Source organism: Gracilinanus agilis, chromosome 4 (assembly GCF_016433145.1).
Source record: "Gracilinanus agilis isolate LMUSP501 chromosome 4, AgileGrace, whole genome shotgun sequence".
In the NCBI taxonomy this organism is placed as follows: Eukaryota; Metazoa; Chordata; class Mammalia; order Didelphimorphia; family Didelphidae; genus Gracilinanus; species Gracilinanus agilis.
The window spans coordinates 421,181,084-421,195,751 of NC_058133.1; the positions used below are offsets into that span (position 1 = coordinate 421,181,084).

Here is a 14,668-nt window from a genome sequence, read left to right on the forward strand (position 1 = left end):
ATACAAAAAAATTTTAAACTCCTGATATGTAATACCTTATTTTACAAATGAAGAAACTGAGGTCTATTAAACAGCTTACCCAAGATCACAGGATTACATGGTCAGAGAGAGGACCAGAACAAAGGTCATCTAGCTCCTCTGTAGAAAGATAAACTAGAAATTTTTAAGTGTTTGGTGGGTTCTGTGTATGAATGTGTGTGTGTGTGAATGTATGTGTTTATAAGAGAGAAAGGAGTAAAAACCAAGATTCCTAAAATATGCAGCAGATTGGTGAATATGCATTCTGAGATTTAGGTCTGAGAAATAGTGTTGGTACTTACACTGTGAACTCCTAAAACTTTCCAGACTGCAAAACTGATTATACCAACTCCACACCATGCATAAAGAGAACCCCAACCCAATGCTCGTAGGGCAAGTGAAGAACCACTCTCGGGTAAAGCAGCGGTGGCAGTAATTCCCTGGAAATAAAAACAGAATGGTAAAAACAATGTGAGTTAAAAAGAATGATAGAGAAGAGAAAAATTAATCTAAGAGTAAGAACTTGAGATGAATCACAGGGTCATAGACTTAAAGCTTAGAGGCCACTGAATCAATTTTACAAATAAGGAAACTGAGTCTTAGAGAGGTTAAACAACTTTTCCAAAGTCACCCAGCTAATACATATCCAACACAGGATTCAAATTTAGATCTTTCTGACTCTAAATCTGGTGCTTTATCTACTATGCCATCTGGGAAAAATGGCCAAACAAGAGGTTATTCCAGGAGCAATTTTCTACCCACTAAACTAAATAATACAATAATAACAATAACAATTACATAGCACTTTAAGGTTTGTTAAGTGCTTTTCATATGTTATCTCATTTAATCCTCACAACTTTGAGGGGCTATTCTTTTCCTCACTTTATAGATGAGTAAACTGGAGGTAAGTAATGGTAAGTGAGTTCCCTAGGGTCAAATACCTGGTGTGTTCAAACTCATGTCTTCTTGGCTCCAAGTCCAACTTTCTATCTACTAAGATCAAGACAAAGAAACACTACAATGTAATTGTTTTTGTTGTTGTTTTAACTGGACATCCCTATGTTGCCCAGGCTAGAAGCACAGTGTTACTCACACATGGGGCAATCCCATTGATCTACAAAAAAGGCTTGGTCAACTGTTTCCAGCCTAGGAAGGTTTAATCCCCCAGGTGGTCTGGTTCCTCCTCCCCCATCTCTCTACCACACTGCTGTGCTTTGTGCAAATAGCTGATAGGGTTTTAGCCCTACTGCAGCTAAGATTTCAAGAGCTCAAGTGATCTCTCAGTCTCAGCTTCCCTGCAGCAAAAGGATTGCAGATATTCACAACCATGTCTGGCCCATGAGGTTAATTATATTAAAGAAATAATCACTGAAGACCAATTTCCCAGCCCTAAACTCTCAGCCCTCCTATACACCTTTACCTACTCACCACTTCTCACATACTCCAATACTCAGCTTCACTTAAAGGAGGTAGTGGAAGTAGGAGAGATGTCCCAGTTTTTCATATGCTTGGCATTTCTGTAGTAATCATTTTCTTATTTGAACTGTCTGTGTTTTCCTGTGTATTATCATAATGTTTACACTAAAACTAACCGAATTGGCTACTGAAATTTAAGGCTGGGATTTAAACTCTCTCACTAAGACTATCTGCTAGCCCTGGCAACCCTAAATACAGGAAAGAGAAAACTGACAATAGAAGAGAGTGGGTTAGAAAACAGTAGGTTGGCTCTTGGGACAATCTTCTCTGCAGTGTCCTGGGGTGATCTAAACTTCACCCCTTCATGACCAGTCAAAGGCCTGATGAAAGGCAATCAGTTTACAGAGAAGAAGGTAAAGAATAGACCACTCAGACTCCTGAAGTAAAGTCTCAATTGATCAGGCTACCTGCTAAGGGAGAGAGACTTTATCCCTGGTACAAGAGGACAAAGAACAAGGACTAGAGGAATGGTACAATAAGATAAGGCTTTAAGAAGCAAAAATTCTGGCGACAAGAAGCAAATTTTCAAAAAATATATTATAGAAAAATGATTGATAAAAAGTCAGACAAGAGTTGACTGAGGAGAAGAAATGAACAGACCTTCAGAAAAAGAACAATGTCCATGAAAACGTACTTCGCCATGAAGGGAAATGAGTAAAAATCTCTTGAGAAAGAAGAAGGTACCACAATCAGTTCCATAAGACTCCCTGAAACCATGAACCAATTCTAACAATATATAGAATGATTCAGAAGAGCTATTAAAGAATGAGCTCTAGCAAGTCTAGCCAGACTTTAGAAAAGACAGGCATGCTCCATAGCATTCAATTATTCCCCCTTACCTCCCACCAAAAAGGGCAAAAAAATTGGAATAAAGTAAAATTCGGAGGCAGAAAGAAAAATAAAACAAAACTTTAAAAAACAAGATTAAAAATACATATGAAAACTCTAAAAACAAAAATACTGAACTTGAAGAAAAGATGCAGAAAGATCCTAAGGAGCACAAGTCTTCTGAAAAAAAATTGAAAATATAATGTAATGACTTCAGAAGACTAATGATGAAATACAGAACCCATCTTTTGGAATAGAGGTGATAAAAGAAAAAAGGAAATAGGAGTTAGTAGAGTAGTATAGGAGTAATAACAGATATTTTAAAATCATTAAGGTGACTAGAGCAATTTTGTTACTATATTGATAAAATATATACACTTACACAACTATTTTTAAAATTACATAACAAATTCAGCATTCCTTATACAATCAAGCACTAACTTTGTCAGAAAATGAGCAAGGTGTTAGAAATACAAAGAAATGGGAAAAATCTGTTGATAAAAAGGAAAAAAAATTAAATAACATCATGAAAATGAAAATCTGAATACCTTCAAGAAATCATTCAAAAATTTTTTATGTTCAGAAATAGTGAAAGCAGGAAGCAAAGTTAGAGAATCTAACCCTATCTGCTAGTGATCCACAGAACACCAACCAAAAAAAAAAATCAGTAAAAAGGAGAAATGATTATCTATAGTTGTAGATCACAGAAGAGAAAATATACTACTAAATAAATCGCTAGAGAAACTAGAGTTAAAAGACTCATATTTTCTAAAAGGGATTGTTAAAGAATAAACACATTTCTCAGCACCATATTTGAACTTTTACATAAATTAACCATGTATTAGGGCACAGAGATAATATAAATAATCACAAAAGGCAGAAATGGTAAATAAACAATTTACAGACCATAATGCAACAAAAATGGTAAACAGCACAGGAGCCACAAACAAAAGGACACAGACAAATGGAGACTTAACATTAAAATCCTAAATAATAACTAGGTCAAAGAATAAATCATAAAAACAATAATTAAATAAAAAACTAAATACCTACAAATATATTCTGAAAATAAAAATGAGGATTAGCAAACTGAATGTGCATTTTGTAAAATTACAAAGCTAATCAAAAAACCCACCTAACATAAGCAAGAAAGAAAATATATTAAAATTAGAGGAGCTGATAATGAAAAAATGACAAATAAAACTTTGAAAAGATTAATAAAGTTGATATACTTTTAGCTAGTCAGATTAAAAAAAGGCCAGAAAACCAAATCAACAAAGTAACAACTAAGGAAGGTAATGAAAATGAAGCAACTAAATAGCACAGGGGCCTAGAGTCCAGAAGACCTCTCCGATCAAATCTCGTCTCAGCCACAAACTAGCTTGTGTCCCTGGATGAGTCACACAGCTTTAAAAACAAATAAACAAAAAACCCCACCTTATTTGCCTCAGTTTCCTCATCTGTAAAATAGGAATAATAATAGCATTTACCTCCCAGAGTTGTTGAGGATCAAATGAGATAATAACTGTAAAGCACTTAGCACTGTATCTAGCACATTAGCATTATATAAATATTAGTTATTATTATCTAAAATCACAACAAAACCAGAAGAAATAAAAATAATCAGAACCTACTAAATACAATTATGTTAACAAAAATGAGGACACAAAAGAGAAATATTTTCAAAAATAAAGAATATTCAAACTAACATAAGACCAAATAAATTTAAATAAGTTTAAATAAAACAATAATCCAATATCAGGAAAGTAAATAGAACTAGCTATAAAGGAACTACCAAAGGGGAAAAAAATCCTGGTCCTGATGTATCCACAGGTGAATTCTACAAATTTTTTTTTTAAAACCAATTTGGTAACCATACTGCACAAATTATTCTCAAAAGTAAAAGCACCCTACCAACTTCCTTTTATGAGACAAATATAGTCCTAATACCTAAACCAAAGAAAGATAAAGCACAGGACTAAAACATCATTGATGAATATAAATTCAAAAAATTTAAATAAAATCCTGTCACAAATAGGCTACATTGATTTATGCAAGAAATTTATTCTTTATGATCAAGTTGGATTTATACTAGGTAGGCAAGGGTGGTTCAACATTAGGAAAACAATCAACATGTTTAATCATATTAGAAACAAAATTATCCAAACTATAATTATTTTGATATATGTAAAAAATATTTCAGTCATTTGGAATTATAATAAAAAATGTAAGTGAAAATTTTAAGTTGTTTTAGAAGAGTTAAAGTCTGTTAAATCTACATTTAGAAGTTCTCAAATCCAAAATTGTTAGTAATTTTCTTCATAGAGGTTATATATGAATTAATTTAATAATTAAACTCTTTAATTGCTTTTAATAAGAAGAAAAATATACATTGCCTCTTCCTTTTAGTGAGTCCTACAGCGGTTACCTAGATACCTTACATTAACTGCTTTAAAAAGATCTGTGCTTTAGCTTCATAAACTGGCCTCATTTCCCTCCAAAAGTAGAAGCCATTAACCAAATGCTATTAAGTCAGAGGAAGCTTAAACACCACTGACCCAATTCTGATTTTAGAAACATAAGTTAAATTATTTCCCAAGGGGTCAGAATTTAGCCTGTGTATAAATATATTAAAAACATTAATATTCTGTTTAAATCAAATACTCTTCTTACATATTTAATATACAGATATACTATATGCACAGTTCAAGGAAAGGAGGAATTAAGACACAGTGGATAAAGAGCTGCCTTTGGAACCAGAAAACCTGAGTTCAAAACTTACTTCTAACACAGAGGATGTACCAAAAATTTCAGTCTATTTTAAGTTAGTGTACTAACACTGTGAGGCCCTCTGTACTGTGTGACCTTGGACAAGTCACTTAAATTCTCAATGTTTCAGGTTCTGTGATAATAAATATGAGAGAAAGTGCACCAGCATTGATAGTGGGAGGTTCATCAAATCCCTCAATCAATGAAAGCACAGCTCTAGTTACTATCCCTATCTAAATAACTTTTACAACATTTTTATCAAACCCAATTTTTGCCTAATTTTTTTTCTTAAAAAGTATCAATAGGGGGCAGCTGGGTAGCTCAGTGGATTGAGAGTCAGGCCTAGAGACAGGAGGTCCTAGGTTCAAATCTGGCCTCAGACACTTCCCAGCTGTGTGACCCTGGGCAAGTCACTTGACCCCCATTGCCTACCCTTACCACTCCTGCCTTGGAGCCAATACATAGTATTGACTCCAAGATGGAAGGTAAGGGTTTAAAAAAAAAAAAGTATCAATCTCTCTCTTTTTAAAAACTTTTGTTTGTTTCTATTTTTTTACTTTTTATAATGTATGTATTTATTTAGAATATTTTTTCCATAGTTACATGATTCATGTCTTTTTTTTAAAATAAAAAATAGTATGCATTCTGACTCCATTACATCTTTCTCTGGAGGTGGATAGCATTCTTTGTTATTAATCCTTCAGAATTTTCTTGGTTTATATTGTATTGCTATAAATAGTTAAGTCTTTCATAGCTGATCATTTTACAATATTGCTGTTACTGTGTACAATGTTTTTCTGGTTCTGCTTACTTCACTCTGCATTCTCTACATTCACACATACACACACTCTACATTCATGCAGGTCTTTCTATATTTTTATGAAATTAACTTGCTCATCATTTTCTATAGCACAATAGTAATCCATTACAATCATACCACAATCTGTTCAGCCATACTCCAATTGATGGACATCTCCTCAATTTCCAATTCTTTGCATTCTTTGCCACCACAAAAAAAGAGTTGCTATTTTTGTACAAACAGGTCTTTTTCACTTTTTTTCTCTCTTTGGAATTGTGAGAATTTATTTTTCATATCTTATATTCATTTCTATATATTAGGGAAAATTACTGTGAATTCCTGGGTCTGGGATCTGGGTCAGTGACACTATCTAGTCTGCTTCTTTTTGCATTTTCTCTGTCCTTGGAAATCCCAAAGAATATCTTCCTTTTTAACAGAATTTTCTTAATAAAGGAAGGGAACAAGCGTTCTTTTCTTCCAATATGACCTGTCTACCTGTGGGGATAGAAAGGGGTGGATGATTTGATGGACCACCTCTTAACTAGCTATCATCAATTAAAGATGTCTTGGGATGTTCAAGACAGGGGCTGAATAATGAGCTCCTAAGAGTCTATTTATTTAGCTGCCTGAGCCAGCTCAGCTCATCCTCTAGGTTAGGAGTCATGGAGATCTATATCATTCTATTGATTATGATGCTGGCCTAACCAATAAACTTGATATAATCAAGAATGTAATGTAGGATAATTAACATTGCCATGTTTGCTTGGGGCAACCTGTCAGTTGCCCTGGGTGGAATGTTGACTGTGGCATGAGCCAGAGGTTCCAACTGCCAGGTGGACCCAAGGTATATAAAGCCCTGGAAAACCAGGACTGGGTTCTGTTCTTTTCCCAACTTCTCTTCTCACCTTCACTACTACCCCTTGGGGATCCAGGATGGCCGGGAGGAGGAATGTCGGATCTTAGTTTACCTAGGTTAGGTAGGTTTAGGAGAACTTTACTGACCCAATAGGAACATCAAATAGATATAACCTATCAAGAGGTTGCTCTATAATACCATCAAGATATCATTTGTTTCTCCCAGGGCTGGTCCCTTGGGACAGCTGAAGATCACAGCAAGGAAGTTCATCAACATCCTGAACTTAGATCTAGGAGGCAGTACTAGACTAGATTCATAGGTTTCCTAACCCATTCTCCAAACCCTTTTCCCTAATCAACCTTTCAAATAAAACCTAAGTTTAACTTATGAACTAGTGGCTCCTACCTTCAACTCTGATCTAAGTAGACTGCTGATCAAGATTTCAGGAGGGTGGCAGAGTAACTCCATTGCTGTTAGGGAGGAAGCACCAAACTTCCCTTCCTCTCTAATCTCATTGTCATTCAATAGGAGTTACTTTCTCAGCTGAGTTAGAGGCTGAAGGGTAATCTTCTTAAAGGGGATTCAATCTTTGCCAAGGGAAATTACATCAATCCCTTGGCTGGGCTGGACATTGGGTGTTGGTCATTCCTACATCCAGCACCATCAGTAAACAGCTTGAGGTTAAGCCACACTAGCTTCCTGACTCCCTACAGCTTTATCAACCTCCATAACAGATACATCCATATGCCCTCATTACAAGAAACATATTCTTATCTGAAAATCAGTCTCTGGAGATAATTTTAATTGTTAACAGGATAGAGATGGTATTATTGAATCAAAGAGTGTGCTTTTATAGTATAGTTTGTAGGTAGATATATAGATAGATACATACATACATACATAATATTGTTTTAGAGCGCTGTGCACATAGTTCTAAATTACCCTCCAGAATGCTTGGAATGGTTCACAACTCCACCAACAGTACATTAATGTCCCAGTTTTGCCACATCCTCTCCAACATTTATCATTTTCCTTTTCTAATCACTGTCATATTAGTCAATCTGATAGGTTCTGGTACTTCAGAATTACTTTAATCTGCATTTCTTTAATTAATAATTGTTTAGAACACTTTTTCACAAGACTATAGATAGCTTTAAATATTTTGTCTGAGAACTTCCTGTTAATATCAATTGAGGAATGGCTTGTATTCTTATAAAAAGTTTAATCTAATTAAAAAACATTTCAAAAATAAATTCCAAGGTAACAGTGATAAAGATGAAAAGTGATCAAGCTGACCTCTCTGACATTCATATCAATCAACCGACAATTATTAAATGCCTACTCTGCTCAAGTGCTAAGCACTCAGGATACAAAAAGAGGCAAAAAACATCCCTGCCCTCAAGGAGCTTACAATTTAATGGGAGAGACAACATGCAAGCAAATTCATACAAAGATTTACAGGATAAATGGGAAATAAGTACTAGAAGAAACTACTGGCATAAAGTGGGATTGGAGAAGGCTTCCTGTAGAAGGTGATATTTTATTTGGGACTTAAAAGGAAGCCAAGGAGGTCAAGTAGTTGGAATAGAGGAAGGAGAGCATTCCAGGCATTGGGGAGTCAGAGAGAATGTCCAGAGCAGAAATGGAATGTCTTGTTTGTGGAATATCCAAGAGGCCAGTGTCAAAGAGTACATGTTGCAGAAAAAAGTATGAGACTGAAAAGGACAATAATTTTTTAAAATAATGCTAAAAGGCTTCAGAACTCTTATCAATATAGTAGTCAATCATAAGTTCAGAGGATTTATTGTGAAACATACAGCATATCTTAGCGATTTCAGTAGTAGACTACAGCTATCCTAAATTCTCAGATGACTAATATTTGATTTATTTTTCTGAAGATATCTTTATTACAAGGGAGAGTTCTTGGAATGGGGGATGGGGAAGAAGAGTCCTTGGAAAGTAACAGTGGTGTAAAAATAAAAAATGAATAAAACATCAAAAAATTTTTGAAAAGAAAAAAGTGGAAGAGGGGCAGGGTAGTATGCAAGGTAATAAAGGGTTTTGAATGCTGTTATATTGTAAGGAGGTCACTAATATCTATTTGATGTATATGAAGTTGGAGTACAGAGAGATGATAGGATGGCACTTCTCCTTTATAACAGTTGCCCAGGCAGGATCCTTTAGGTCAAAGTGTTTATCCCTTCAGGACCCACCTGGGGTTAATTGATATTAATTATTGGGCTCTTCAGCTGAGGTAACATTGGTAATCTGACTGCATGACCCCCTTCCCAAATAAGCTTTGGAAACCAATTCAGGAAGGTACTTTAAACTTTAAATATATTTGGTAAGAAGGATAATGGTGTGGGATGGAGGTAATAGGAGACCCTACTTTAAATTGATACTAATGAATCTCTAACTGCAGGCAAATGAAGGAATCAAGATGATAACTTCCTCTGGTACAGCCTGGCCAGGGCTAAACCAGAGTAGGTAAACTGTTGTGAAATCTTCAGCTTCTTCTTCAACAGATCTTAAGCCTAATCAGTTGAGATATCCGCCCTTTCCACCCTCTTCTTCTTCTCCTGCCCACTTCCCAGATCCCTCCCGGACCCTGGGAAGCCTAGATAACTAAGATGATGAACTTCCTAATATCTAGGGGCAGTAGAAACAGAGATGGTGGTCAAGTACAAGTTGATAACGGTACAGGAAACACAGGAGGAGCTTGCAGGGTTGAATTTGCAAGTCTCTATCTCCAAAGACCAGGATCCACACTGATCTCCAGCCTCAGGGACAGGTAAAGACCCAAGAACCTCTCTCAGGGTTCTCAACTGCCCTCTCCTGAGTCCTCATGCCTCCCTGGGAACATTCTATCCAACTAACTTATCTGTCAATCAAAAGTGAACTTCAAGCTCCCAGAGATTCAATATAACAATGCCAAAGCATTTTTTGTATTTGCTCCTGGAGGAAATAAGAAGCCATACTCACAATGAAACATCATTTGAAATGCTAGCCAAAAAAAAGTAAATAAATGTTATCTATGTATATATGCTTGTGTCTGATTATATTTTTGTTTATTGATTTATTTGGCAATTCAGTTTTCCTTAATTATTAATCAGAAATTATTACAAATTTAAATTAAATATCAAACATCTTTAATAAGACATGAATATTTGCATGCAGTTCCACAGAAAAGTTATTCATGAGTCCCCCAAGCATACTGCAGATACTGTACTGAATTTTCTAAGGCTAAAATAGTTGAGTTACTCCCTTGTAAATTACTTTATACTCATCCCACATTTCTGTCTCAATATTAGCATGTATTTATTAGTATGAATATTTACCCATACTTTTCTGAAGTACCTGACAAAAGTTAATATTCCTTTATAAAAGTGTAGACATTAAAAGGCAAAGCCATTAAGCAACTTACTCAGTTAATTGAAAGTCAATGAAAATAGCTAAGAACAAAAGTTCAATAATTCTCATAAATTTCATCTTTAGAGAGCATTTAAGTCAAACTAATTTTAATCACTAGTTCATAAGATACATTTTAATAATATTTCCCTTATATTCTTGTTATGTAACTTGAAAAGTATAATTTTCCTTGCTAAGAGAGGCAAAGGTTTCATTGTTATAAAATAAGACAAAATAGTGATTTAACCTTGCCAGCTACAACAGAAAACTGAATCTGGCTCTTTTATTTGCCTAAAAGTGAAGGGAAGTTATCAGGATGCCAGTTATTTCCAAGTCTACAGATTAATTATGCCTATTTTGAGGGTTTGTGAGTTCAAATCCTACCTCTGTCTCCTAGTAAAGTGACTTAACCTCTTAGACTCCATTTCTTTGGTTGGCTGATTGGTTATTGTCCTTTGTACTTAAAGGACAACAAAGAGATCCAAAATGGCATCACTATGTTGGAGTCAATGTGCAGCATGTCTGATTGTGGCTGATCAGACCAATACCAATATGAAGATTCTACCATAGGTTGGACACAAATATCTCAAATGGCACAACAAAAAAAATATCCTAACAGTAATAATGGGCAAATAATCTATTCTCTCAGTACCTTGGACAACTCTTACAGAACTACCAATATGTATAGATAGAGATTTTGCACATAGGGAGTTCAGTGCACTGATAAAATCTGAATATTCTTTGAGTATTCCTTCACCTATCCCTTTCATCAATCTAGCCTGTATTTGAGAAATAAGCACATTTACCTTAACTAAATTTTTTAAATTAGATTTAACTTATCATGAAAGATTATCAAAAGTTCTTTGATCCCAAGTCTCTCACCCAAAGTGTTAACTACCCTTCTATCTGTATGCCATCTACAAATCTAATGAGCATGTCTAGTTCTTCATGAAAGACATTAATAAAAATATTATTAAGTAGCCTGGAAATTTAGGCCTTTCTACTTAGGGCTTTCATCCAAGCTGAAATCAACTTATTAATCTTTAGAACTATTCCTTTAAGCAATTCCAAAACATCTAAGTATACATCAACATCTCTTTATCTTATACTTAGAATAGAAATCTTGTTATGGAAACAGGTTATAAATTTATCTCTATTTTTTTTAAAGAAACAATTTCTTAATATTTTTACTTAGAAATCAAATGAGATAATAATTGTAAAGCACTGAAGCACACTTAATAAGTGCTTGTTCTCTTAAAAACTGGCAATAAAAAAGAACTTTAGATTGATTTTTAGAGGTCTATTACTCTTAAAATCAATGTGAAACATCATCAAAATAAAAATCATATTCTATCCTCATTCCAGATAACAAAATTTTACCAAAAATAACTTCGTGAAATCACAAACCTTATTGAACCATTGAGGGCTTCTCCTTTTAGCCAGTGACAGAGTTGTAACAAAACCAGCCACCATTCCTGCAGCAGCAACTGTACCAAGAAAAATTCCACCTGCCAAAGATTAAATTTTTTAAATTCAGAGTTTAAGAAAGTTTCAAAGAAATTTTAAGGTATGCTCAATCCTCATTTAAAAAAAAAAAAGAAAGAAAAAACCCTCAGAAAGTATTTATCAACTGCAAAGGAGAAAATGGAAAGCTATTACACTTGTTTGGGATCCCTGCCATTGTGTAATGTCAAGGGTTAGAAAAGAAGTATTATTTTGTTTTGGTTTTCCCTATTAAACTAAGTCCGTTCTGAAAAGAGCAAAAGAGGTATGTTTAATGGAAAGAGCACTAGCTAGGGAGTCCATAATGATGATGATATCTGCACCTACCTCATAGATGAGGCGAGCGGTTTGTAAGCCTCAAAACTATATAAATGTGAGATATTATTATTATTAAATCTAAAATGTTTTCCTCGCCCCAGACCTCACTACCAGCACTAGGTAGTGATTCTGGGGGGCTTAAAGGGAGGGCAGCCTGCCTTCCTCTTCTCCCTCCAAAACTGCCCAAAGCTCCCCACCAACGCACCAAGTGCTTCGGGAATGGCTAGAAGTGTCCTTAGATCATCTGGTTGTTCTACAGATGAGGAAAATGAGGATCAATGTAGCGAAGCAGATCGCTCGTTAGGGTCAGGGTCAGGCAAGGCTGAGGGAAGGGTGTCTGGTGTGGGGTAAGGGGGAGGAGCGGGAAGAGGCCCAACACAAGCGTCCTCTCCTGCTAACTCCTCCCCCAATCACAAATAGTGCATAATCTGCTAGTCCTCTAGGTAGAGTGCGGCAGGCCCACAGCACGGCCGAGCCCCGAGGCTCCCCAGAAGCTCAGGGCTCCGGGGGACCAGCAGCTGCCCCCGCGCACCTTTCACGAGAAACAGCCGATTGTCCGAGCCTGCGGATTGCTCCAAAGACCTTGGGAACTCCCCGGGCCCGGGGCTCACAGGATCCATGACTCGACGGCGCCTAAGCCGTCCAATAACAGAGCCCGGGTGGAAACTACGGTCTCAGAGAGAGAGGTGCCGGCAAAGGAATACCGTTGCGGGCTGGGTTGCCGGCTACAAAGTTCCGCCCTTCCCTTTCCGGAGTCTGAGGTCCACGTGCTCTAGCCCCGCCCTCACCCTCCCCAATCCCAGGCTGACACTTGCGCAGACGCTCTATGGCTCCGCTGCTAGGGCACGTGAGCTAGAGCCCCTTGTGAGGACTCTTGTTGGGTTGGGAAGAAAGACGAGCAAGCATGGAAATATAAGGTAATTTAGGGCCTTAAACCTCTGAGATCCGATATTAAATATCTACTGCCTGAATCTAATACTAAAAGTTGCTGACTGCAGCAAACAGCCCAAGACGTCTTGAACTCCTGGCATGGTATACAAAATGGATGGGTGGATGTTTGGATGGATGGATGGATGGATGGATGGATGGATGGATGGATGGAATAATTGCATAGATAGACTGATGAATAAATATAGTTGGATGGATGGACAGATTGGCAGATAGATAGATGGATAGATGAATAAATGAATAATTGGATGAATGGAAGCATGACTGGTTAAACAAATTGGTGGATGAATGGATGAATGAATGGTTGGATGGATAAATAGATGAAGACATGAATGAAGAAAGTATTTATTAAGCACTTATGAGACGACAAATGGAAAAGTAAGGTAGCCCTTTACTTTCAAGGTGCTCACAATTTACAGGGAGAGACAAACATATATGAAAGATTTCAGTTGCAAGCCAGATGGAAAGATCCCATGATTCCTGGGATGCAGAGGCTAAGTAATGCCTCTTCTTTAATATAATTTACATATATAATATATTCGTTTAGGATGCTGAGCCATTTGATAATCCCAAAGACTTTGATAACAAAAACTTTCTTTTCTGAATCTTCAATTGCAGCATCTTCAGGAGGAATGTCCAAGCTGCATTTCCACAAAGTTGATGGTTGATGGCTGATGGCTGTGGGTGCTAGACTAAAAACATTGCCATGTCCAAGACACTTACATTCAAGGCCCTAGGTTGTTACCATTAGGGTCTGTGGAGAAATGGTGGTCAAGGTGGTTGTGGTGGTATAATTTGCCTGGCACATGCAACCTCCTGTTTCTCCTTCAGGGTGTCTTACTGCTTCAGATAAGTTTGTTTTTTTACCCTATGGATAGGCAGTGGGGAAGAAAGAAAGCTGCCAGCCTCAGAGCTCCTGTACTTATGCCTTGTGCTCACAATTGATCAACTGTTGCTGCTGGTAGCAATAAGGAAGATAGGAACTTTCTCCACAATGGAATGAATCGATCTAATCCAATCTCTGGGAAAAACTAAGGTTCAGAGGGAGATAAATTTCCCAGAGTGACAAAAATAGTGTCAGAACCAGAATTTAAACCTAGTGTTCATGCCCCAAATTCCTGCCACCAAATATTATTGTGCTGATCCCATATACATAAGGACCAGCAAGTAAACTAGCTTGGGAGGAATCCAGAGTACCTGATATATAATCAACCTGAGAATATAGGTTGAAGTCTAGTTATGAAGATCTTTAAATGTCAAGTAGTTAGTCAAACTTTTATTATGTGCCTACTATGTGCCAGGCACACTGGTAAGTGTTGAAGAAACAAAGAAGGTAAAAGATAGTCTCTGACCACAATATATGAACAATTATGTCCATAGAAGCTGTATTCAGGACAAATTTGGAATGACTTACAGTGGAAAGGTACTAGAATTAAAGAGCATCAGGAAAGTCTTTGCTGTAGAAGGTAAGACTTAGAGGAAGCCAGGAGGCAGAAATGAGGAGAGTATTCCAGGTATGGAGGAAAGCCAACATACTTGAATTCAGATGATGGGAGTGTTTTATTTAAGGAATATCAAGGATGCCATTGTCACTGAACCACATGGTACATGTGGGAAGAGGGTATAAGTTGTAAGATGATTAAAAAGACAGGTAGACCAGGTTAGGAAGGACTTTTAACTCCAGTCAGAAGATTTTTATATTTGATCCTGCTAGTGACAGGAGCCACTGGAGTTTGTTTGAATGG

The 14,668-nt window shown here is 36.5% G+C and overlaps 1 protein-coding gene across 1 annotated transcript in view; it reads right to left on the reverse strand.

Annotated features, from left to right (window-relative positions):
* TMEM242 (transmembrane protein 242) overlaps positions 1 to 12,599 on the reverse strand; it is a 63,377-nt gene extending 50,778 nt beyond the window's left edge. Inside the window, exons 1-3 of the mRNA XM_044671753.1 lie at positions 12,508 to 12,599; positions 11,562 to 11,662; positions 321 to 458 (exon numbers count right to left, since the gene is read on the reverse strand). Coding sequence (XP_044527688.1) covers positions 321 to 458; positions 11,562 to 11,662; positions 12,508 to 12,595 — 327 coding nt within the window. The 5' untranslated portion in view covers positions 12,596 to 12,599. The remainder of the gene's footprint in view (positions 1 to 320; positions 459 to 11,561; positions 11,663 to 12,507) is intronic.
* Between the last annotated feature and the right edge of the window lie 2,069 nt (positions 12,600 to 14,668).